This window comes from Alosa sapidissima, chromosome 11 (genome assembly GCF_018492685.1).
Source record: "Alosa sapidissima isolate fAloSap1 chromosome 11, fAloSap1.pri, whole genome shotgun sequence".
Taxonomy (NCBI): domain Eukaryota; kingdom Metazoa; phylum Chordata; class Actinopteri; order Clupeiformes; family Clupeidae; genus Alosa; species Alosa sapidissima.
Window position 1 is genome coordinate 27,110,639 of NC_055967.1, and position 26,764 is coordinate 27,137,402.

At 42.2% G+C, this 26,764-nt stretch overlaps 2 protein-coding genes and 1 long non-coding RNA gene across 8 annotated transcripts in view; 1 reads left to right on the forward strand and 2 right to left on the reverse strand.

Moving 5' to 3' along the window:
• The window catches only part of LOC121724678 (protein arginine N-methyltransferase 8-B), a 45,266-nt gene that overhangs the window by 13,026 nt on the left and 5,476 nt on the right, over positions 1-26,764 (forward strand). Inside the window, exons 6-10 of one of the 3 annotated variants that reach the window (XR_006035255.1) lie at positions 975-1,062; positions 4,426-4,541; positions 7,049-7,199; positions 8,902-9,023; positions 12,822-14,260. Coding sequence is in view for 1 of the 3 variants with exons in the window: in XM_042111432.1 (XP_041967366.1) it covers positions 975-1,062; positions 4,426-4,541; positions 7,049-7,199; positions 8,902-9,023; positions 12,822-12,905 (561 nt within the window). In the remaining 2 variants the exon portion in view is untranslated. Of the gene's footprint in view, positions 1-974; positions 1,063-4,425; positions 4,542-7,048; positions 7,200-8,901; positions 9,024-12,821; positions 14,750-26,764 lie in introns of those variants that run through there. The other 2 variants (XR_006035256.1, XM_042111432.1) reach the window with 2 other exon arrangements.
• The window catches only part of cracr2aa (calcium release activated channel regulator 2Aa), a 31,774-nt gene continuing 23,231 nt past the window's right edge, over positions 18,222-26,764 (reverse strand). For all 4 annotated transcript variants that reach the window (XM_042111407.1, XM_042111404.1, XM_042111406.1 and 1 more), the window contains 6 exons: positions 25,765-25,900; positions 21,996-22,077; positions 21,538-21,652; positions 20,859-20,960; positions 20,467-20,543; positions 18,222-20,247 (listed from right to left, as the gene is read on the reverse strand). In XM_042111407.1, the coding sequence (XP_041967341.1) occupies positions 20,163-20,247; positions 20,467-20,543; positions 20,859-20,960; positions 21,538-21,652; positions 21,996-22,077; positions 25,765-25,900 (597 nt within the window). In that variant the 3' untranslated portion in view covers positions 18,222-20,162. The remainder of the gene's footprint in view (positions 20,248-20,466; positions 20,544-20,858; positions 20,961-21,537; positions 21,653-21,995; positions 22,078-25,764; positions 25,901-26,764) is intronic.
• LOC121724697 lies at positions 23,763-24,461 on the reverse strand. The gene is made up of 2 exons (XR_006035266.1): positions 23,888-24,461; positions 23,763-23,795 (listed from the first exon to the last, which is right to left on the reverse strand). It is a non-coding gene; the product is annotated as an uncharacterized LOC121724697 (long non-coding RNA).

Genomic DNA, 26,764 nt, shown 5'->3' on the forward strand with positions numbered 1-26,764 from the left:
TGACAGCTGCTATGAATGTGTTATGAACTCACCTGTCAAGTAAAGTGTTACCAGATAAACAAATGTAGTTATTGTTTTCAGCATAAAGAGACTTGCCTAGCGCTTTCTCGTAATATTGTTTGCCTTCATTCAAAGAGTTTACTTATTTTAAGATGTTTCATCATGAAAACAAGCAAATTTGTCTTTAAAACAATCAAATTTGCCTTGATAAGACTCCTTAAAATAAGTCAAGTCAAAATGATCTTACGATAGAGCGCTAGGTAAGTCTCTTCATGCTAAAAACAATACCAAATAGATTGGTTGATCTTAATATAAGATTAACAACACTTGGCTAGATTTTATTTTTTGCAGTGTACAACCAATGGATAGCAGCACATCCTTGTCTTCCAAAATAAACATTTGTCATATTATATTATAGCCCCATGTAATCATCTTACAATTTTTAATACCATTTATTATTGTCTGTCTAAATAATTAATTATACATTTACGTTTATGTGGGGGTTTTGGCATTTTTATTGGCTATGCGTTTATAAAGAATCACGCTCACATCTTGCAAATGCTTTATTAACACGTCTGATCACTCTCACATCTTGCAAATGCTTTATTAACGTGTTTGATCACTCTTACAACTTGCAAATGCTTTATTAACGTGTCTCATCTTACATCTTGCAAATGCTTTATTAACGTGTCTCATCTTACATCTTGCAAATTCTTTATTAACATGTCTATTATAAAGGATCACTATTATATCTTGTAAATGCTTTATCTGTTTTTACACAGTTCCCCTTACCAAACAGAAGGCCTTTGTAGATGTCCTCAGTCGACTTCAAAACAGTGGACCTGTTTTATATGCTGAACACTCGACAGGGGCACTGTTCTTTATCTCATACATAACAACAAAATGATATTGTTCAAAGTCATCTCTCTCTCTCTCTCTCTCTCTCTCTCCCCCTCTCTGTCTCTATTTCGTAGAAACCTGATGGTCTGATGTTTCCGGACAGAGCAGCACTGTACGTGGTCGCCATTGAAGACCGGCAGTACAAAGACTTCAAAATCCACTGTGAGTGTTTGTTTGTTTGTATAACACACACACACACACACACACACACACACAATTGAGTTCTAAAGAGTGTCAGTATAAAAATTCTTTCACAGACCTTTCTCCTGTGGCAATGTTAAGATTGATGCACTGAGCCACTCATATTAAACACTCATATTTTATCTCTCATATTTTTCACACACACACACACACACACACACACACACACACACACACACACACACACACACACACACACACACACACACACACACACCCACACACACATCCTCTTTCTCTCTCTCTCTCTCTCTTACTCACTGTCTATAGTCACTTGTGTTCTCTCTCTCTACTCTGGGCCTCTCTCTATCACACAAACATCAACAACACAAACACACTTGAACTAAATAACTGTGCCCACTCCACCAACTTCACAGCCCAGCAAAGTTTTGAAGAGGTCCTTGTTTATCTGGCATTGCATTAAACCATTGAGATATATATATAGATAGATAGATAGATAGATAGATAGATAGATAGATAGATAGATTAATAAAGAACAAGGGAATGAACAGAATAGTATTAAAGGATGCAATAAAAGATAGGCCCTATTTTAGTGATCTGAAACGGTCAGTCGAAATCACGACTGACAAAAGCTTGAAAAAAACAACACTTACCCAAATAATGTTCTAATGGCTGAATAAACATCCCAAGGATGTTCATCCTGTGGACATGCAAATTTGCCTGGGACTGAGGGCTGCTTACATTTGTTGACAGTGAGCCTCCAAAATAGCTGTGCTTGTGTGTGCTTTTCTCTTTAGACCAGGTTTGTCGTAATGATTTTTAGTGGGTCTAAGATAGCGATTTTTGGATCATGCGCTTGACCACACCTATTTTTTTAATTGACACGCCGTTGGGTGAAATGTTCAATTGAACCGGAGTGCATGGCAAAAACTCCACCATTGCTTTGGGTGTTAGATAGGACCAAGACTTGTATGGCCGTCCCGCTTGGTGCCATGTTGCGCCTTGTGGGAGATACGGGACGGGAAAAGCAGAGGGATCTGTTAGTGTTATATCATATTTAAAGCAGACACATTCGCCTCTCATGCCTCTTAGACATTATAGGAAATCTATACATCTAATCCTTATACAAGGTTTTATGGCAGTGCATTAACAAAAGCTATGACGCATCACTATGTATTTTTCATGAGCGATTTTATTCATGCAAGTCACTTCCTCTAACTAATTTACAACGAAGCCAAGACACAAGCAAGAGTGAAGTATGAATTTGTGAATGAATAAATACACTGTATCTAGCCTCTAACACGTCCCCTAACCCTAGTATGACTCCACCCGGCTTGACAGCTAAATGCACAAAAGCACAAGATAGATAGATAGATAGATAGATAGATACTTTATTGATCCCCAAGGGGAAATTCAAGGTCAAGCACAAGTCCACTTCAGCACATCTCTGGAGTGCTGCACTGTTCTCTGAGTCAGCATCCTACCACCTATTCTCAGAGAGTTAAGTGGCCCGTTGCGTCTGCAGTGGTTCCTAATGTTTTGATTGGATGATCCCACCATGTTTGCATGTTGGTGAGTAACATTGCCCAGCAACATTGCTCAAAAAGTTGTGTCATGTGTGTCATCACCCTAAAAGCTGGCTATATGACATTTTTTGCATTCAGAAAATGATTGGTAGATATGTGTGTATCTGTATAGAGTATGTGTGTATCTGTATGTGTGTATTGGTAGATATGTGTGTAAATGTATATGTGTGTATTGGTAGATATGTGTGTAACTGGTCTGCCCTTGTATCTGACCCTGGGGGGTTGAGCCCCCCGCTGGAACATTGGGAGGTTGAGCCCCCATCTTCATCAGGCTGTTTAACAGTGTCATTATCTTGATGATATAATTATTGGGGGGTTGCATTGTAGCCTGGCTAGCGCCACCACTTCTCAATGAGACGTGGTCTGGGAACCAAACGTTCATTTTCTCGTATTTGAAAAAAATGCCCAGATCCGTTTATTGGGTGCCACGGATGTCTATCAAATGCGTCTGTGCATAGCTCATCATCGTCTTGCTTTCCCCCCTGTTCTGTGATTGGTTCCCTATCTGAGGCAAAAATTAGGGCGGTAGTTTCCAGGCTGCCTTAGCAGCGTGAATCAAATCGCGCGCAAGGCAGCATGGGAACACCCAGGCTAGTTGCATTGGGCAGTTTGATTATTTACACACGTTACGCCTATGAGGCCACCAGACTAAAAGGAATGGGCACAGACTGAGCAGGTGACAGGGAGAGAAGCTGAAGGCATCTTCACTGGTGTCACATGCCACAGAAGAAGCAAACAGCGTTTGACTATTCACAGCCCTGTTTTAAAATTCTGTGTGTGCTCCAGTGTTGTTCTCACCGTCTGAAGTGTTGAAACGTTAACAATTTTCATGTGTCTGTCTCTTTGGTGCTGTGATATTTATGACTCGGGGTATTGTTGGTGACATGCTCACTTGTAAAACCAAAGCAAACACTGTAAACTGTGACAGACAAGCTCGGAGCTGTGAGTACAAAGATAATTTTGAGTAGAGACCCTTAGCACAGACGCTAAGGAAAAATAGAAACCTTACACATACAAGCAGCCACTACAAGAGATGGGGCCCATGACTGTAAACACGGACATTCACATTTGGGTAAAATAGATATATAGACTTAGGTCATTTGTTATAATTACACACCCTTATACACATTTACATGTGTTTATAATACTCTGTGGATACGGATGAAGTGTCACCAGAAATGGTACTGCACTTTATCTGGTCATTTCTACTTATAAATAGTTATATATAGACTTATGTTAGTCGATATAATGCATTATGAATACCTCTATGAAAGTTACTACTACATATTACTGTTATATACTATATAATAGGCCTACTGGTGGACTGTAGTACTATAGATTTAAATAGATGTCTAATGTGAATTTAAAATACTGAATTAGATGACATTCTTAACAATTCTGACGTTCTTAAATTTAAACATGTGACAAATGCGTGATATGCCTGCTCTGTGACGCCAGGACTTGGCTTTTTGCATTACCACCGGGGTACTGCTGTTTCTGGTCAGAGTTTGAGGAGGTGTTATTGTTGTCTGTGATGTGTGTGTTGAGTATGGATATGTGTCTGTGGTGATATTGTTGTTTGTGATGTGTGTGTGTGGATGTGTGTCTGTGGTGACGTTTACCTGTGGTGTGTTACCTGCAGGGTGGGAGAATGTGTACGGGTTTACCTGTGGTGTGTTACCTGCAGGGTGGGAGAACGTGTACACGTTTACCTGTGGTGTGTTACCTGCAGGGTGGGAGAACGTGTACGGGTTTACCTGTGGTGTGTTACCTGCAGGGTGGGAGAACGTGTACGGGTTTGACATGACGTGCATCAGGAACGTGGCCATAAAGGAACCTTTGGTGGACATCGTGGACCCCAAGCAAGTGGTCACCAACTCCTGCCTTGTCAAGGTAGCTGCTGTGTGTGTGTGTGTGTGTGTGTGTGTGTGTGTGTGAGAGAGAGTGTATGTGTGAGCATGTGTGTATATTTGTGTGTGTGTGTGTGTGTGTGTGTGTGTGTGTGTGTGTGTGTGTGTGTGTGTGTGTGTGTGTGTGTGTGTGTGTATGTACAGTATGTGTGTGTGTTCTGTTTGAGTGGGTTCTGTGTGTGTGGGTTCTGTGTGCCTGTACCTGAGCCTGATCTAAAATGCCAGCTAAAATGGGTCCGGTTGTGTAATGGACTGGGAGCAAATGGGAGTTGGTTTAGTAATGGAGCGCCGGCTGGCGTGAATCGTGATGATGACTTTATGGCCATTAGTCTTCGTCTGCTCTGCCATCCTGAAGCCCAGGCACTCACCGGCACTTAGACACACATCAGCCCCCAAATAATCACACTGGATACGGGCCCACACACACTACAGGAAGAACACACATGTCTGCTCAGCTACACACACACACGCACACACACACACACACGCACAACACAACACACACACACAGACAAACACAGGCGCACACACAAATTACACTCAGGAAAGAGTGTACACTGTAATCGGCAACAAGCAGCCAGGGCCGCTGCAGGCAGACCCACACAATTAAGCTATCTGCAGGTGCGGCTGCATATTAGCATTCCTGCATATTAGCATGAACAGTTTGTCATGCTGTCACAGTTGGTTTGTCCTTGCTCCTCTGTGTCCGTGTGCATGTCCCCTCCTGTGCGCGCTGTGCTTGAGAATTTGCGTGTCCAGACTGTGGGTGGCTTCCTGTTGCTGCCCGTCCTCGTGAGAGAACATCACATTTTATTGCTTTACAACCCCCCCCAAACACACACAGACACACACAGACACACACACACACACACACACACACACACACTCACATACTGTACACCTATACATCCCCTCCCCACTTCAGCCCCCCTAAACCCACACACCAATACACCCCCTCCCCACTTTTACGCACCCCACCACCCTAAACACACACACTTATACACCTTCTCCACACCACCCTAAACACACACACTTATACACCCCCCCTCCCCATGTGCAATTTAGGACAATAAGGGAACACAGGGCATGCTGATGCTCCTATTTGTTCCTTATTCGATTATCACAGAATAGAACAAACAGCAGCACGGGAAGCATTGTGTTTGGGAGCAAATGTGAATTTAAGTCAGACAGAAAATGCATTTGCTTTTCTTTGTTGTGTTATAGAATGACTTTCAAAAGTTGGAAAAGAAGAGGGCTGATTTCAAAAATAAATAAATAACTAGTAGAAATGCAGTAAATATATCTCTGCGGGGTTCCTGCAATCAGACAGGAAGTGCCAGCGACAAGGCTGCAGAGTAGGAAGGAGACTACTTTGACTTTGAACAGCGGCGTCTCGTCTCATTGTGTCTCATCTCATTGTGTCTCGTCTCGTGTCGTGCCTGTTGTTTGGTGGCTGGTAAACTGATAGGACTGTTCCCTTTTGAGGGAGTTTAGGACACACAGCAGGCCCTGCTTTGTGAGTTGACAGCCCCCTCATCCCATTGGGTGCTCCACCTGTCAATCAGCTGGCTGAGCATCTGGCCGGGGTCCCTCTCTACTCTTTCAAAGCCTTGCCGGGACACAGAGAATAAGACTTTTAAACCTTAAATGAAACTCTCTCCACACCCCCCCCCCTCTCTCTGTGTTTCTTTGTGTGTGTATGTGTATGTATGAGTATGTATGTATGTGTGTGTGTGTGTGTGTGTGTCTGTGTCTGTGTGTCTGTTTGTGTGTTGTGTGTCTGACCGCCTCTGAGAGAAGGTCGTCTCACACCCTTACAGACAGAGAGACTCCAGCAGATGTTAAGGGAGGAGGTGTCAGGCTTCATCATAAAGTCCTATATGAGGCAGGGGAGGTGTGCAGAACCACCTCCGGGCCCGAGCCGTTCCACTCCACAAGCTGTCTGGGGGGATGAGGGAGGAGGTTACGGACCACCTGAGGAGAAGCAGGGGTGTTGAGCATCACCCCAGAGCCCTGGGAAGAGGGGCTGGAATATGAATCTGCGCTGGCTGGCGGTGGCCATCTGAAATGAATGCAGGAAGGATGTGATGTGAAGTGATGTGTGCTCCGATGTTGTGTCACTGTGTCTACTGCAGCTGTGCTGGATAACTTGTAACGGAAATCTGTCATCTTCATTGAGCGTCCTTTTTCAGGTGCTGTGACAGTTACAGGGAGGCTACATCAGGCGCGTACCTGAAGCGCTCCGTTCGTGGAGTGGAAAATAGTCTTAGAAGACTGGTCTAATTTTTTTTTTACCAGATGCCACTATCACGTCTGGTTTAGTCAGTTCCATTGATTACAGTAGAAGCTAATTGTTGCAGCAGACGCTCCACGAACGGAACACTTCAGTTATGTGCCTGGTGTAGCTGGCCAGTCACATGACCCAACACCTAGCTCTTCCATTAGACCACTGGTCCTGAGGTTTCCCCCCTTTCTCTTTGTGTCCGACAGGAAGTGGACATCTACACAGTGAAGCCAGAGGACCTGTCCTTCGCCTCCGCCTTCTGCCTGCAGGTCCAGCGCAACGACTACGTCCATGCGCTCGTCACCTACTTCAACATCGAGTTCACCAAGTGTCACAAGAAAACAGGCTTTTCTACAGGTGTGTGGGTGGCTTAATAACCGCAGTTTGTGCCGTTTTAAATAGGCAGCCTCCTGCATGGCCAATGGGTTTGACATTGAGATGGAATTCGAGTCCGACAGTCAAAGAGGGCTTGAGTCTGTTGATGCACAAGTGCCCTCTAGTGGTAATGTCTCATCATTACATTTTTGCTGTAATATAGTTTATTACTGTAACTGTTGCCAGATATTTTGATGTGCTGTAGTACTGAAGCTCAAGAAATACTGATAGGGCAAATGAACCTGTTGTGCTGTTGGATTTTCCTGAAGTTTCTTAAACCTTAATAAAGGTTTTCTTAGTTTACCTTAAGTGTGTGCTATTTATGAAATGCCAAGACTCAGACACACAAAACCTTGCACACATTTCAGGCAGACACAAAGAACACAGCTCAGTGTCCTCACATTACCCCAAATATGGGCTCCCAAATGTCAGGGGAGGGGAGTGTTAGGAGCGTTGAACATTCAGTACATGATGGTCAATCAGACAGCACAGTCAATGCCTGAGTGGCCTCACCGAGAGATGTGATGGGAGGAGATAAACTCTCAGCTGCAGGGTCTGTCCAGTGGATGTGGTTATCATCCGCAAACTAGGAGGCCATCTCTCAGAGCAGAGGCTGGCTCAGGAGCAGGGCATCTCTGAAGTAGGTGCCTATTACAGTCTCACCAGGGTGGCCATCCTAAAGCCAGCATGACTCCTGACTGTTAAATAATGAATGGGTGGGTAGTTCATCTGATTAGTACTGAGATGCAGAGGGTTGCTTCTCGCTATCAGCAGTTTACAGGTGGCAGCAGGCAACAAGTTCACTTCAAATGGCTCTCTCTATCTCACTGAGAAATAGAGAGAGAGATGCACTGAGCCACTTAAAGTCTTAAGTAAAGACATTTCTTCTGCCTCTCTCTCTCTCTCACACACACACACACACACACACACACACACACACACAGGCTCTCTTACCTAAGCACAGTTACTGAGAAGACCCAGTTTGTCTGCTATTGTGTGTCCAGCTGAAAACAATAGTATCGTAAAACCTCCATTTATCACCCATTTTGTCTGAAAATTCTAAAACAACGATGTTTTTTAATACTTCAAAATAACATTTGATAAATGAACCTAACAGTTTTCAGTAGCCATAGTTGTGTAGATTTAAACAAAATCTGGTTTGGTTTTTACCGGGGCTTTTACTGCCTGAAATATCCGATTTTGTTTACCGCGCTTGGAGGTTAGTGCTGGCCTGGTGGGTCGTCTACTTCCACCCTTTCAACATCACATGAACGGTTAGACTGAGAATTCTCGTCGCTACCTCAAAATTCCACTGGAGCTCCAAGCGGATTTGTACACGCAGCCTTACAAGACTGTTTATAGCTCTTCGAGTCACGGTAAAATGTAATTTTTGGTACATAGCTAATTAAGATACACTTATGGTGTGGGTGCTTGCGTTTCTTTAGGAATCCGCCGTCTTAGTTTGTATAGAAATGAATAGTAAGTGACACATACATGTAAGAGGGCGGAAACAGGGGAGTGGTGGTAATGGGGGGCGATCCGATATAATCTTTCATCTACATTACACATCCCAGTTTATCAAGCTACATGATGACCAGTTAAGTTGGTATGTGTGTGTGTGTGTGTGTGTGTGTGTGTGTGTGTGCGTGTGTGTGTGTGTGTGTGTGTGTGTGTCTACCCATAGCACCCGATGCTCCGTACACACACTGGAAGCAGACAGTGTTTTACCTGGAGGAGTATCTCACCGTGAAGAGAGGGGAGGAGATCAAAGGCACCATCGCCATGAAGCCCAATGACAAAAATGTGGTATGTGTGTTTTCTCTCTGATACAGCACAGCTGCACTATGTGCCCAGTAACTACATGCTAAAATGTCCCCTACTTCCTACTTAGTCTGCATTATAGTCCCTTTCAACTACTTGTTAACTACTACACATTTGTTCATATAGCACACTTAAACGCAATACAATTGACCCAAGGTGCTAATAGAAATAAAATAAATATAGTAATAAAAACAAAAATATAAATGACAAAACAATAAATAAAAATAGGACACTAGAAGGACAGTAGGGACTTAAAAGTCACAGATATACTGTGGTGCCATCCCATTCATGCGGCTTTGAAAACAAAAAGCAAAACTTTAAAATGACTTCTGTGTTTGACACGTAACCAGTGGAGTTGGGCCAGCTAGTGTTAATTTCGTCAGACGAGACTAGAGGAAATATGTTCGTCAACGACCTTTTTTTTCATGACTAAGACGAGACGATGACTAGACGGCAGTAATGTCCTGAAACACTGACTAAGACTATCTTAAGATGCATTATTGTTGACGAAAAAAGACGAGACTAAAATGTTTTGCATGAAATAAAAACTAAGATAAATCTCTCTTCATTTTCGTCTACAAAATGATAAGACAGAATATCTAGCTGTTATGTTTTCAAAATATTCCGAATGAGTTCATACGTTCAGCTTTCCTGTAGGCTAGTCTACGTGCTGTTGCTGCAACCCTGTGGCTGCAACACGAAACTACATGGAACAAGAACACTGCAATTTCTGCCAGAGTTAGCAAGCTAACTACCTAAGCTTTATGCCACAATGCTACATACCCAGAAGTTGAAGCTTCTCTCATACAAATTAACATCCCCCAGAATGTCCATACGAAAATGTTCATCATGTAATGTCAACTATTTAACTAGGTAGACTGATGATGCAAACTTTGCTAGCAAGTAAGCTAATATGGAAAGTTCGCTAGCAAGTTAGCTATGGCTAAGAAGGAGAGTCTGTTTGGGGAATGTGTTGTGTTTGGGCGCATATCGCCATCTAGCGAGGTGGAGTAAAATATACTCCGGGTTTGGCCTATGACAGTGTTTCTCAAACTTTTTCAGTTTCAGGACCACTTAACTAACCCTAGCTAAAAAAAAAAAAAGATTAGACCTACTTCAACAATAGCCTATAATTAGTCTACACAATAGGCCTACTCACTGAACCACCTTGCTTATTGTCTTTGCACTTTGCTTATTGTGTGGATTCATACTGTATGATTTAAACTGGCATATCTTACATAGACAGTGTTGCAGAACTGTTTTTACATACAAGTTGGTTCAATATTGCAAACAACTCATCTATATTATATTTTACCACGTCTGCTCGCGGACTACTTGGGATAGCTTGCGGACCACACTTTGAGAAACACTGGTCTACGAATATGACAGTGGTCCAGTCAAATATTTTACTGTCTATGGTCAAATCCCAGCCGAGCTATAACTGTAGCTCGACTTACCTGTGCATGTAAACATACTGACTGACAAAAAATCTGAATGAGTAATTATAACAGACGAGTAGCCCTGTAGACACACAATATTGTTTGAAAATTGAGATGTGTGAAACACTATTTGACTCAAATGGTAATCAGAAAAAATTTGTTATAAAAAAAAAGACTAAAATGTGTTGACTAAAACTGACTAAGACTAAGATACCTTTAGTTTTCTTTTGACTAAAACTAGACTAAAATGACGAGACTTTTAGTCGACTAAAACTTGACTAACAAAAATGATATTTGAATGACTAAATATGACAAAGACTAAAAAGGACATTTTGTCACAAGACTAAGACTAAGACTAAATTAAAAATAGGTGACAAAATTAACACTAGGGCCAGCACAGGACTTATGTGCATATGTTTCTTAGTTGCAGTAAGAAGCCTAGGTGCTGCATTTTGGACTAATTGAAGTCTAGCAAGAGTAGACCTAAATACAGAGAGTTACAATAGTCCAGCCTAGATGTAACAAATGCATGGATTTTAGTTTCTAAGTCTTGAGAGCCAGGGCTTTAATTTAGCTATTGTTCTTAGTTGAAAAAAGCTTCTCTTAACCACACTACTGACTTGCTTATTGAAATTCAAAGAGTAATCTAGGTAAACACCTAGATTTCTGACCTCACTGTGGCAATTTACAGCCAGTGGTCCAAGTGCATTTCTTAGCTTAGCAACTGAGTTAAGCGGACCAAAAATAATTATCTCTGTTTTCTTTTAATTTAATTGTAAGTTATTATAGAGCACTACGCTAAAGTCCGATACATTTGCATTACAACTGATCAGCATTCATTTAGAGCGTCTACACCGGAAACCCTCTAGGAACAGATTGAAAGGGTCTATTTATTTGGCTTCTTTTATACTGTGTTGTGTCTTGCTGCCTTGCCATGTGTTTTCCCCCATGGCCTGGCCTGCAATGTGTCTGCTGCTGAGATGGAAGTGGGGCAGTTCATCAGAGCAGTGCAGTCCAAGACAGTTCTGAATGTGGCCAATGATTTAAAAAGATCAAGCTTTCTCAGCATACCGGTTGAAGGCAATTTTTTCTAGTCTTTGATTTATTGTCCTCCTGTGCCTTCCCTGCCATATCGTTATGAAGGATGAACATCAGCCGCACAGACATGGAAATGAATGCCTTAGACAAGGTTTAGAAGATGATACTCGCATACTGTAGTTCAACTTGTTGATTACTGATAAGTTAGTTGCAGGGTCGTGGGAAGTGAGTTTTGGTTGGGGGTGCTGTAGTCGGGGGGGGGGGGGGGGGGGGGGGGTATTTAGTTATTGTATTTTATTTAAACGCCTTTCTCTTTTAATGGACAACAGCATACTGGCATTGCATGACACACAGCACAGGCATACATCACTGTCAAGAACATTATGGTTACACTACAGAAAAAATGCGAAAATGTCGCAAACCACAGATTGATACTAACGCAAACAAAGTAACCGTCTGCTATCTGACGTTACACTAGTAAGGTAACAAAGATGCTGTAGCCTTGCACCGAAATCAACGGTGAACACGTGAAATATAAAACTGTTGAACACCAACATTAATAAAACGTAATAATTATTGACGCTTCTGACATGGGTGTCAAAACAGGCTAAATTAGACAGAACACATTGACTCAAAACATATGCATAACATAGGCCTACAACTGATCTCCCTCAGGTTTGTTTTGTTAATTTGTTTAGTTTTTGTTTAGATCTCCCAGGTCTAATGTAACATTTTTTAGTGCATAATAGAATAATAGACAGGGGGACGGAGAGCTTTTTCTGATCGTGAGTGGTATGACACATAAATACGCGTGCTTTCCTGCAGGGGGTGCTACCGCACCCCCAGCACCCCCACTTCCCAAGGCTATGGTTAGTTGATTCAAATATTCAGGAATTACATCTTTACCGGGCAAGTTCTAATGATTGAATCTAAAAAAGGGAGAGAGTATTGCCATTTAGAAACAGTCTCACTTTGTATACCTCATAGCGTCTGTGTCTTAGACTTGCTCCTATATTTGAGTTTGCTAAGATTATGTTTCAGTCAGTTGAGATTACTGCCTTAGAAAGAGCAGTACAAACGCAGAATGTTGAGTGGCTTTGATGAAATTGTGAAATTGTGGGCACCAGCACACCAGAATCTCTTCACCCTCAGAATCTTCATGCAGGGCCAGTGATGCTGTCTCTCATCTCTGTGTGCTATGCTCTCTTCGCTGTGAGAATTTAGTCAAATATTTTACTCCTACATTCAACATGAATGCTCCCCCCCCCCCCCAACCCCATTTCCTCTCCCCCTCTCTACTCTGCAGCGCGATCTGGACTTTTCCTTTGAACTGGATTTCAAGGGCCAGTTGAGTGAGGCAGCTATCGCTCATGATTACAAGATGCGCTAAGCACGCCTGTCCAGCAGGGGGCACCAGAGCGCTGTGCAGCCACTCTTCCCCAGGGCCAAAGGCCACCCGTCCTGGTAACAGGCACCCCAGAAGAAGACAGCAGAGCGGCTGACAAGGCCAGCGGTGGATGTCGATGAGCAACAACAACAACACCAACAACAACAACAACGATGAGACAGGACTGGTTGGGATGTACAGAGCCAGCGCTCCACTGCTTCAGCCTGCTATCTACACACACACACACACACACACACACACACACACACACACACACAACGTCCCTTTTTCCTGTGGAACACTTTGAATGTAACGCTTCACTTATGTCCGAATGTCACCGTCTCTATGAATGATTTCCGTTTTAGTAAGTGTGTGTGAGTGTAAGAGTTTTAGTAAGTGTCCGCGGGTGGTAGGAGCTCGGGAATGGTCCTCCAGAGAGACCAAATGGAGGCTATTGTCTTCGGCCTACATACAAAGAAGAACCAATGTAAAAACCTGCTCCAGCATCAAAGTGCTACTAGCCATCCACAGGTTTCATTTATTGTTAAGTTCATATGTGCGGCGTGTTAGATTTCAGGGTAATTTAAGCAGACCTTACTCAAAACATTTCAAAAGGCTTTCACTTTGTGACCTTTTCCAAGTGCAGTGTTTTGATGAGGTTCCTTTCTTAGTCTTTATTCACATTACTAATTTAGCAGTAAGTTCACTCGGTGTCAGGCCACCAATGGTAAAATGTATGATATTATACTATTATAATATTCTATTAATAAAATAAAATAATATATTATATTATTATATATTTATAATATAATAATCACAGAAAGACTTATTGTGTTCCAACAAGTATAATTGATAAGTGCTATTTTAGTGGCGTGTAGTTCAATATTTTGCATTGTGATAAGCAAAGGACTGTGGCAAACAGCATTTAGATTGATGAAGATCAAGGAGATCTGTGATGTCATAGTTTTTGGAGATGTTTGCATGGGTTCTATGTTATTGTCAAAGCTATATGACCTTAAGAATGTGTGCGTGTGTGTGTGTGTGTGTGTGTGTGTGTGTGCGCGTGCTCATTACTTTGTGTATTGCACAGTGTATTGCACAGTGTGTCCAAGAGGCGTAACACTGAAGGTCTGAGTGAGTTCATCTACAAGAGGGTATACAGTATTAGGTTCTATTGTGTGTATGTGTGTGTGTGCGTGTGTCTGTCTGTGCTTTCATGGTGTGCTTAGCATGTGTGCTGCTAAGCGCTCCCTACACTGTGCTTGTGTAAACTCTGTGCAGAGTGCATGTTTGTGCATTAAGGGTGGCAGTATAGTAAGTATTTTATGGAACAGTGTCTTTAGAGTGTGTGTGTGTGTGTGTGTGTGTGCCTATGCGTGTGTGCAGAGTGCATGCTTGTGTATCAAGGGTGGCAGTAGAGTAGGTACTTTATGGAACGCTGTCTTTTTACCCTCCTCTCCAACACAGGGCCTCTTCAGACCTTCCAGATTGTGCCTTTTAGTCTATTCGCTAATACCTTATTCATAAAGGCCTGCACAAAGATGGAGTCAGTTACCTTCTTAAGCCCTAGTCAGCTTTCCTAAGTCATTAAACCATTATTTAAAAAAAAAAAAAAAATCAAGGCCCATGAAACATAGATCCATCCTCGGTCAGTTGGTCACAAAACTGTAATGAATATTCAGCATTGAAGTGAATTGGATATGTATTCTATTGTGACCGTAGAGTTCAACAGTACACACAGATTGCATCTGAGCCTGGGATGGATTTAGCGCCATCTACTGCTGACATGGACGGATTATGAACTTTCGGGCCCCTGGGCCCAGATGTATTAAGGGCCCCCCACTAATTGTCGCATATGTGGGAGGGGAGGGGGTGGGGGTTATTTGTTTGATGTGATTACCTGTATTCTGGTGCATTTTGGGGATGGCCAATACTTTAATTCAATGAGATTCATAGTCTACATCCTGATTTGTTGATATTGAGGCAGTGATTCCATGCAAAGGCTTGGGCTTCAGGGCCCCCTGACCCCTTGGGCCCCTGGGCCTGGGCCCGGTAGGCCCGTGCAGTAATCCATCCCTGACTGCTGAGGCATAGACTCACTGGAAGTGCAGCAGATCATACCTCCATCTGATCCAGAGGAAGCCTAAGCCGAGCTGGTGTGGGGGAAGTCTGCTTTATTGTCAATTTCTTCACATGTCAAGACATACAAAGAGATCGAAATTGCGTTTCCCACTATCCCATGGTGGAGACAAGACATATTTACCAATTAGGTCCACAGACAAACATAACATTCAAGTAAACAATATAAAAACTAAATAAGAAGGCACATACAATGAAGAAATGAGAGCAGCAAAATTTGGGTTGAAATCGTGCAATTGTGCATACAGTAAACAGTCAATATAATAGTGCAAAAGTCAAGCCAATAAATGGCTGAGGTAGTTCTGTTTGACCTAAGTATGCAAGTGGCATAGTGGTGCAAGTTATGTAAGAGCAGCAGAAGTGTGTTCAGAAGTGTTTGCAGGACAACAGGACAACAACAAGTTGCAAAGTGTGCAAGTGTACAAGTGGAGTAGTGCAAGTGGAGTAGTGCAAGGCAGCCATTGTGGGTCCAAAGTCCAGCTGCTGCTGAAAGCTGTGCGTTATGAGATCTGTGAGGCCGGGACATTCTGATCCAGGTTTAGTTTTGATTTGTAGACAGTTCATTGTCACGCAATGTCAGTGAAGCTGGCCATCATCAGTGCGTGGTCTGCCTCGTCCTGGCCATCATCAGCACGCGGTCGGCCTCGCCTGTGGGTCTGCGTGGGCGTCCACTGCTGCTTACGCTTCAGTGTCCACCTGTGGTTCTGCGTCGGCAGCATGTTCTCCCACGCTGATCCCTCTTGTGTGTCCACCTGTGGTTCTGCGTGGGCATACGCTCGCGCTCCTGTCTTCACCTGTGCCCTTAACGCAGTCGTCGCCAAGGTGATGGCTTAGAGAGGTGCTCTCCAGCCTCAGGATGACATGTCATGCTTTATGAATACTGCACTGCACACACACTCTCATACATACACACACACACACACACAGACACACACATGCACATGTACACACACAGACGTAGTGACAAGCTGATTATGTACACACAGACATATACTCTCTTTACCAAAAACATTGTATTCACTGGCAAAACAGACCCAAGTTTTGTTTGAATAGGCACAGTCCTGAGACTGTCCTTTAGTGCTGAGGTTTGCTGTATTAGTGAAGCATTTTAATGTTTTTAAGATTATTGTTGATTTGTTATTTCATGGTTGAGGTCACTTGCCGCTATCAGGTTGCTTTTACATAAATTGACATTTTGCCTTTTACCGTTAAAAAGTATTTGAATTTATGAGCGTAAGATTTATTTGAAGAGCATGCCAAATAAATGTTAAGTATGACTGCTTTTAGATTTTGTTGGACTAACATTATAAATCATTAGGTTTTCAAGAGATTGTAAATCACATTTTTTTCCTAATTTTTTGGGGAGCTTGGGCTTTAAAGGTTGTTGAAATTAATAAAAGATAAGAATGTGTGGCCAAAATGAATATCAAGCATTAAACTCTGGAAGGCACTGGTGATGTTTATTTGTTCTTTCTACCCATGTCCACTGGAGGTCACAAGAGGACTATTTTACTTGCCCATCTACTTCACTCTGTCAGTCTGCCAGGGTTCCTACGCAGTATGGAAAACCTGGAAAAGTATGGAATTTTATTTTAGTAATTTCCAGGTCTGGATAAGTATGGAAAAAAGAAACAAGGGTATGGAGAAATATTTGTGTTTCCAGACTATTGCATTTGCAGTACTAATAATTTCACTCAGGTCATAATGAACCTTTCCTACTGTTGTGTAGCTTAACTGTCAGTCCCCATCGTCAAGATGCAACTAAGATACAACTAAAAATGACCCAGCTAAATGGACGAATATTAGTGTAATTTTTTAATTCACTTCAGTTGTCCATACCTTTGTTTTCACCGAGTTATCCCAAACCAGATGTGGCCGCAATGTCGAGAATATGGTCAGAAAAATCTACCGAGAAGTTTGGAAATTTGAGTATGGAGAAAGTATGGAATTTTGAAATGGAAAATGTATAGGGACCCTGGTCTGCCTGCTTTTTCTTTAAGACATCTGAGGTTACCCAAGTTCATTTCATGGTCAATGCAGACCTGCATTACAGCACAACCTTGTGGAAGGAAATATCACATGCACATGCACTTGTGTACAAGTCAGTGTCCACAAAGCCTACACATAGTAAATGATGCACTACCAAACAAATAAAAACAAATAAAAACAAATCTTTATGGAAGAATGACCTAATCTGATTTTTGGGAAATTACAATGCAATGATATGGTGTAACTTTTTTAACTTCTAAGTATAGCAGATCAACACAATTGCAAAAGAGAAGTCATATTGCTATAATTAAGTCACAAATAAATAGAACTTGTGTGTATAATTTGAGCTCCGCGTGTCATTGTCCCTGTGCCCCTGAATCCATTCGTCCTCATAAAACCCCACAGCTACTGGTCATCCAGTTTTCTTTTTCTTTTTTTTTTTGCCCCAACCTAAAAATGTCTCTGATGTTGACATTGTGTGGGCCAGCAATACTTCCTGTCTGAAATTACATTTTATAGGCCATGTCCAAGTGTTTATTGCTGAAGGCCAGAAACACTTCCTCTTCCTCTGATGAGTCGGTCACACACTGAGAGCTTGCACAAGTGTTATCAGTGTAATTTCCCTTTAGGGATGAATAAAGTGTATCTATCTATATAGTATAGCACCCATCAACTTAATAACATCAATTGCAATAAACACAAGTATATATTAGGAAGCATTCTGTGGCCAGATGTTTGTCTTGAGGAACTCAAGTGAGATAGGCTATGTTCAGCAATGTCACCCTCCAGGAAGTATTGTCAAGGGGAAAGGCCCCTTATTTTTTGATTGTCCACGAACACCAAGGATGGCCTCCAGCCAGATTCATACTGTACCATCCCAATCATATTGGAGGCTTGGCATCACAATGATCTTTATGAGAAGTACAGTATGACAGCAATGCCAAACCTACAAACACCAACATCCACTCCGGCCCACTCTCTAGGATAGTCAACTAGTTCACACAGTCTTTTTTTTAGGCTAAAACAATTGACAGATAGATACATAACTGGAAATTACTCTTATCCTTTATTTATTTTTTTATTCAATTTTAATTTCAACAATTAAAACCATACAATAACATTATTTATTTACATTTCCTACAACTACATTCATGTGCACAGTAATATTACACAAAGCCCATTTACATAAAGTGAGAGATGAATTTGTTTAATGTGGCCAAAGTGCAAATACACAGTGTTCAGCGCTCACTGAAAAAATATTAGCACTCTATAAACTCAAAACTACACATGGACATAACTCAAAGCAACAAAGATAACTTGACTGACCTACTGTACAGTGCACTGAGTGCGCTAACCGTTTTTTACAGCGCACACAAACATTACATTTACACCCCGACACCTGCCACCACCAGGACTGACTGTTGTCAGAACAAATCTGTCTGAATCTGCAGCAATCTGGGGAGCTAAGGTAGTACTAGGTGTACATCAGAATACACGACAACACACCACTCACTGTGGATGACAGAGAGAATCCATTAAGGAATGCCGCTTAGCTACTGTTACACAAACAAACAAACAAACAAACAAAATGAATAAATAAACAGGCCTTACAGTTTAGGAAGTTGTTTCTCTGTCTGACAAGGAGCTGGTAATGTAGTCACTATGAAGTCTCATCCCCCCCCCCACACACACACACGGAGTAGGTAATGTAATCACTACTCTGAAGTATCACCCACACACCCCACATACACGTACAAACGAGACGTGTTATCTTAAAGCTTCTTCCTAAGTATCCTTCATAAAACCCATACAAATCATCAAGGGCTTTCCCATGAGACTTTATTACTAGCCTTCCGTACCAGACTCTACAGAGTTTTAACTTTCTGACTTTAACTCGAACCCCTCGTGCTTTTTGGCCAGTATACAACTTTGGAATATTAAATAAAAACTCACCAAAGATCACATTTAATACTTTGACACTTTGGTGCTTGCGTGTTTACAACTTACTGAAAGTGTTACACCATATTGTTCCCGCTGACACATTGTGAGCACATTGTAAGACAAAGGCAACCAACTGCGTGATCAGACTGTGTGTTAAAAGCCCACAACAATTCTCAAAATGAACACAACTGTTTGTCTGCGTGTCTCAAGTCGTGACAGACACACGCAGACAAACACATTCTTCATCTCTGGGTCTCCTCGGTGCAGTGCGCTCCAGCAAACATCATTTAAATCCACATTAGGCATCAATTACACAGACAAGTCTTATTATTAGAGGAGCGTCTCAGTTATAAAATGTAATAAGGATTAGGGAAATAAGCCCAGAGTGGATCATTTGTAGGGATGAGCTGTTGAAAGCCACACATGTACCGTTTGTGTCTTTAGCATGTGTTTGTGTGTGTGCGTGTATATATATATATATATGTGTGTGTGTGTGTGTGTGTGTGTGTGTGTGTGTGTGTGTGTGTGCGTGTGTTTGTGTATGTGTCTGGGTACTGCTTAAGTGTTAACATGTTTTTCACAAATTTCTAAAAATATTTTTTTACATTTATAAACACAAAGAAAAAGATAAAACTTGAGAGGCATTTAGCGTAACATATAAGTTAAGAGGGTTATGTGCTGTAATTACTTTTTGTTTGTGTTTTTTGTTTGAGAAAACAAAACCTTTCCCATCTGCTCCTGTTAGCTGGTTATACCGGAACTACACTGAGTTCACAACTACCAACTGCAGCCGAGCAAATGGCAATTTGAAATCCAAAAGAAGAGGTCTGTACTGTTTGTGACCACATTAAATAATTTCAATCGTGTCCATGTAAATAGGTGAAAAGAGAGTATACCCCAAACGTCTACACAACCATCAACACCATGTGCCCACAGGTCTCTAGCCTAGACCCAAACTGATTCTGGAACAGCTTCGGTCACGTCAGATCACCAGATATGGGCCAGGTCCACTTAAAAGCCTTGTCACTTCCTAGCCTAGTTCACGTTCTCCGTACACAGAACAGCGAACGCTGACCACAGTGGGGGACGTTCTAGTTTGCAGGGCCAGGTGGACGTGGTGGTTGTGTGAGTGTGCTTGCGGGGGGGGGGCCTTTGGGGGTGCTGGGCTGTAGGCTACTTGCTGGAGGAGCGCTAGCAGCAGGACCTCTTCTTTGCGGGGCTCCCCTGCAGCTCCACGGTCTTCTCCTTCTCCCTGTCCTCCTGCTCCTTCAGAAGGCTGGCCAAGGGCAACAGACACTACAGGTCAGTCTTACGCTTTCTGACCTCTAATGAGGTTGTCAACATGCAACATTCAACAGTGGACTGTGTCAAGGTGTTTAATTGAACCTTTAGAAATTCAGTGAATGTAATTACTTAAGTTTAATATCCCTGAAAGACCAGAATGTTAAATGTGTCTTGATGTGTCATTTTCACACATTGCTTTGGGTCATCCTACCGTGCTAAGTGGACCATGGCCTCAGTCACACTGTGACCAGAGTAAGCACTGCATTCATAGAAAATGAGCTGCAGCTCCTGGAACAGGAAGAGAACATGGTCAGTGATGGCCTCAGACACCAACAAACAAGAGAGGAAAAGTAAGATGCTGCTGGTCTGTCATTTGAATGCTGGTGGATGCATTTGACCACCTAATGACCAGACAAAATAGAGGGAAAAGATATACTTACTAATTTTTAGTGATTCATTGCTCCTTCATTTCTTTCCACACAGCCTTATAGAAGCTCTAAATCAAGTCCACACATTTATTAAACTGGCTCATGACACTAACTTAGTGGCCATTGTCCCTAACACACACACACACACACACACAGTCCCATACCCCTTCCTCACCTTGGCTAATGACTCGCCCATGCGGCCCTGCACCTCTCTCTTCCCTTCCAGGTCAGTTTTATTAGCCAAGAGCATGATGGGAATGTCCTCACCTGCCCCCTCCTATAAAGACAACAGCAAGATACACACACACACACACACACACACGCACATGCACACACAGTGAGTCAGAGAGCTGAACTGAGGATATTTGTCTTTACTTTGGCAGTTTCAATGCATGACGTGATAACTCATTACCTTAGCAATCTAGTGCAATTAAATGAGTGGGGAAACAATACCACCACCGTTATTAAAAGTGTTACACTGGAAAAAAAAAACATATTTCTTCATACACATGCTGTTTTTATAAAAGTAGTACATTCCCTAAAGCCTGAATACAGGGTCATCTACAACTCTACAAGATCAAGAAAATGTTACCATGAAAAAATGACTTCAAACTTTAACAACTTTAGGGGCAATAAATATGTGAGCAATATGGCACAAGTGAGAGTGGCGTTGGGAAGGACACATGAGAGACGCAGCAGGTAAGCACAGACGCAGGTACATTCTTTACCAACCCCAGGATTGTGAGTGCCATATTGCTTTTATACAACAAACATTAAATTGTGTTTTCTATTGTTTTTTATTTTTGTTTGCTCATCATACGCCCCACCAAAAAAAATGTATCGACATGCCACACCTGCACACTGGTCAACCACTGTCGCACTGCAGTGAACGTCTGCTGGGCTGTGATGTCATACATGACCACCACTCCGTCCGCCTTGCGGAAAAACTGTTTGGTGATGCTGCGATACCTGAGGACAGGTGGGAGAGATTTCAAAGAACAGCCATGGCTATCTGAACGAAAACATGCAGCTCACTGAACAATCACATTTCACATGCATAATTCATAGTTCTTTTTTTTTTTATAAATGAAATGCACAATCATGTTGCAAACATTGTGCACAGTGACTGCACTAAAGACTATGAAGGTACCAGGAAGAGATATGGGGAGGCTGGTTTAAACAGCACAGGAAAAGATATGGGGAGGCTGGTTTAAACAGCACAGGAAGAGATATGGGGAGGCTGGTTTAAACAGCACAGGCTCTGATTTCTAGGCTTTCAACGTTGATATTGGGTAAGCGACTCCAGACCCACCTCTCCTGGCCCGCTGTGTCCCACATCTGCAGCGCCACCTGGCTGCCATCCACAGTAATGGTCTTCACACTGTAGTCAATACCTACACAACACACACACACACACACACACACACACACAGAGGGCCGTAACTGGTCACAAATCTGTCACACATACTGTATGCACGGAACTAGACATCTCATCTTATCCAGTTCCTAATGATAACATCGTAATTAGGAATAGCAAAAATGCTAAGACTTCGCTACTCTCAGAACGGTAATGAAGGCCACACATCCATCCATTCTCACAAAGACACTGTTCGAAAAGGTAGTCATGCAATGCAAAGCTAAATCGGAGTTGTTAGAGCAGGACGAGTTCAAGGAGACTTTAAAATTAAGCTAGGAGAGGGTGCATTCCTGGAACCGTCTCAGAGACAGTTGTCCACTTTCTGGACCACTGTCTCCTCACTGGAACCATCTCAAAGACATCGTAAACTCTCTGGACCACTGCCTCCTCATTGCAAGGATAGAGGATGAAAAGGATAAAAAGCAAATAAATTAAAAGCTGTAAAATCGCTCCTCAGTGTTCTCCTCGTCCTGACTTAATGTAATGATCCGGTATCTAAACCCCAGAGTTACGGTTCAGTAATAATTGGTGGCTTTTGCTTAAATTCATTATTGAGCGAAATTACCAGTTTGATCATAAACAACTCAACAAAGAAATCGAGTCTGGTCAGAAAGAAGAGACAGTAAGGTCAGTAAGCAAAGCACTCATATCACGCTTTGCTGCCCACATGCTCCTGGTTTCCACCCAGTCATAACAAAATCAATGTGGCATTCATATCTCTGCAGAATAAACCGGAAAAAGGGCTCTGCTGTGTCAAGATGAAAGAGCTGGCACCATTGATTGATGGTCAGTCGCTGACTGAGTGAGCCCACATGCTGGAGAGCAACCTCTGGAAAGACCTTTAAAGGCTGTCGGACTTCAGAAGCAGGCAGGGATGAGTCTGTGATGTGGCTATTTTCAGTGAGGCCAGTGGCTCTGAGAAGCCTCTGCCATTTGGTGAAAGGGACCTTAGTTAATCATGCCCTAGCAGAAGGAAACGGTAGAACAATACTGCTGAGCTTTATTTTCTTTCTAAAGTGTACACGGCCACTCTCAGAATGAAACTCTCAGTAGCTGGGCATCCATTCAGCTCATTCACATATTCTATGCACATTTATGAAATTCAGCTAAAGAACATGCACACCTGCTTTGTCCACTGTGTCATGCAAATGAAAAATAGACAATCTCTAAATCAAGGGAAGAGCTATGATCAGCTGTGGGATGAAAATGTTGCGTCGTCAGGGAAACATGCACTGTTGGTAGAGATGCAACAGATGCAAATCCATGTTAATAAACTCCATCCATTTTAATTGCATTATACTTTATGCATGTTGAGAGTTAATCCACCCCCTCTAGCGAATTACATTTTTACACACATTAGAAGACTGAATATGAATAAGTGTCAGGAGTTCTTATTTGGATGGTCAAAATATGCAACCCACTGAGTGAAACCAGTCCAAAATCAAACTGTTCTTGTGTGTGGTCTTGTTTAAATTGCATTTAAAGAGATATACATTTTTGTATTATTATTATTAAATCATTATTATTATTAATAATATTATTATAATAAACAGACCTTGCACACATTTTATTTGTATATGTCTATTGTACCGTCATAGTAATTGTTTGAGTTTCTGTGTATTGTATGTTACAAATCTTTTTTTTGTTTTGGATTTTTTTTTAAATTGTGTGCATCATGGTTTCTTGTAGCTTTGGCTTGGCGTGGTTTGGAAGTTCACTCATACACTCACACACTCACTCAGACACACCAGTAAGCAGCATGTTAACAGCACACTCTTACACAACACACAACACAGCACAACTGCTCTTCCTTTCACAGCTTTCACAAGGCCAGAGGTGTGTTCAACATTTGCAAACATAGGCGAACATTTGCAAACGTTTGCAAACAGGTTTCTGCCGTTTTTGGCGAACGTTTGCAAACACTCACATACTGTCTGAGAAGGTAATTTTTTGCGAAAATACAGTAGAGCAGGACAGAAATTCAGATGAAGTGGAGAAGGTGGTAGAAGTGTTGGTGATGTTGCGGAAAACTAAACCATTCTGCAAACAACTCGGCATTAACAATAAGAAGTAACAACCAGTAGCCCCCAGTGGTTCTTCATAGTTTACAAATATCAGCATTTAAACTCTCTCACTCACACACAAACACAAACCACAAACACACTCATCATCTCTTTACAGTCTGCTTTTCCTGCGTCATTCCTCTCTCCACCACACACACACACACACACACACACACACACACAGAGAGTACATTACAACACACTCCAGTGTGAGCCAAGGATTGTAGGGATGCATGATATTGAATTTCTATCAATGGGTCATTCCATGTGAAAACAGCCAATATCGGGGTATCATGTACATGACACCTCCCAGATTTTGCTGAAAAGCGGTGAATATATGCCTTATGTTACCAAACAAAGGAATCTGAAGTTTCAGGTCAATATCTCAAACGGTTTGCCTGTGGCGTCCATTTGAATTTCGGGTGCCACGGCCCTAATTGACACATTGGAATTTCACATTTCATCTTCTGCCATTTTTGGAAGCCCATAACGTCTGTTCTAATAGTGGTAGAGGGCTGGGAACTGGTGTGGTAGTTCATTGTAGCCTGTACTACACAATTCTGGAGGCAGAATCAACATTCCTTACTGTTTGGGTGAGAGGTGGGTCACCAAAGTCCTAAAAAATGTTGACGGCATGTGTGATTTTTCACTGTTTGGGTGGCCCTAGCACCACAATTAATGATCATATTTATTCTAAACAGGATTATTTGTTATATGTGGGAACCCTGCTCTTGCCAAAATGAATTTGAAGGGTATGGTATCACTGGTGGGGGTTTTATGGGGGTCCAAAAACCCTCTCCGGCAGAGGTGACTCTTGGAACCCCATATTTGGACCCCCAAATGACCATGTGGGCACTTGATGATCCAAACGGGATTTATACCAGATAAAGATACATATTTGTTCTTTCTTTTAATGAAATACATTTTTTGACTATGAAGCTTCATAATATTAATTTTATTCTTCATAATGCACCATTTTGGACATTGTATTCAGAAGTCTGGAATGTAGATCAGGGAGAATTTAGTGATGATAAAGCATGAAAATAGTTGAAATAACTTAGTATTATGCTCAGTGACGGCAAACAATTAAATACTGAGACTGTCACGGATTAACCCCTTGTCCCCCATGAAAGAGACCCTGTGGACCAGTGTGGAGAACAACATTAGGAAACACAAAGAAAAAAGAGAACATAGGCTTAAGATTTGAACAAAAAACATTTTTTAAACACCTTTCCGACGTTGACCATTTCATCTCGCATACCCCCTAGTGGAAGCTTGTGTACCAGCGGTGGTACACGTACCACAGTTTGGGAATCCCTGACCTAGTCCGTCTTTTGACTAATGACCTTCACACATGAAAAATAAAGAAAGCATTTCAACTTAGGCTAGAAGTAAAATATGTCCCATTTATCTATCAAGCATCATTAAAACATTAGACAGCCAGGTTGGCTTCCCAGAGACCTAATCAGCAAGACATATCAGAACTGTTCATATCTGCTGATGATTCTGACCTTGTTACATTTTTTCTCAGGGGGCATGGACATCATGCTGATATTCACATGCATCTCAGCTAAATGAGAGAGTATTGAATGATCACACACCTACTGTGGCTGAGGTGCCGGGGTGAAAGCTGTCGTTGCAAAAGCGGCGCAGCAGGGACGTTTTCCCCACACTTGAGTTTCCCACCAGAACGATCTTAAAGAGACGGTCTGGAGCAGCAGAGGGCGTCCCTTCAACCTGAGAGAGAGAGAGAGAGAGAGAGAGAGAGAGAGAGAGAGAGAGAGAGAGAGAGAGAGACAGAGTGACAGACAGAGACAGACAGAGAGTAAGTGAGAGAGAGAGAGAGAGATAGAGACAGAGAGAGAGCATATAGACAGCAGTCGTTACTGAAACCGTAACATGCCCCTCTTGTGAATGTAAATTCAAGCCCCATCTGTGGATCATCATGGATGTCAAAATAACTGAATAGCCTAACAGCCCACTCTGTTCATAGACACAGCATCTCCCCCTTCTGCACACAGTGGCCTCAGGTAGGTAGAGAGTGGTGTCTGAACTCACAGAAGATAACTACCCAGTAATGAGAGGCTTTGAGAGGCTTAGAGAGTCATAATGAAAGAAAATGAACAGTGGGCCTCCAAGTGCAGGGACTCCTGTGTGCCCACCCACACAATGGACAGGCGAGGATGGAGACCTCAATGTCATGGAACAAAGAGTTCTATTCACGCAGGATTAGCATTTTGGATGATTGACTGATACCAGTAACAACTGCTGACATTCTGGAATATAAGTCTTGTGAGAACATGGCATCTCGACTGGCCACTTCAGTGAAAATTACTCAGCACAAAGAAACAAGACAAATACACCTGTGTTGGCCATTTTTAGCTTAGCAAAAACACCCCTGTAATTTCCCCCTGTCTGAAGAGAGCATCAGTGTTCTGTGTGTGTGTGTGTGTGTACACATCTATGGACTGATGAAATCAACCGTCTCTGTGCTTTCTCAATCCTTCTCCGAGGAACTCCCTGATGGAGACACAGCAATTTTCTGCTTCAGACCGAAATCAGACTTATTATTTAAACTGTTTCTAAGCTGTTTTTGCGAGG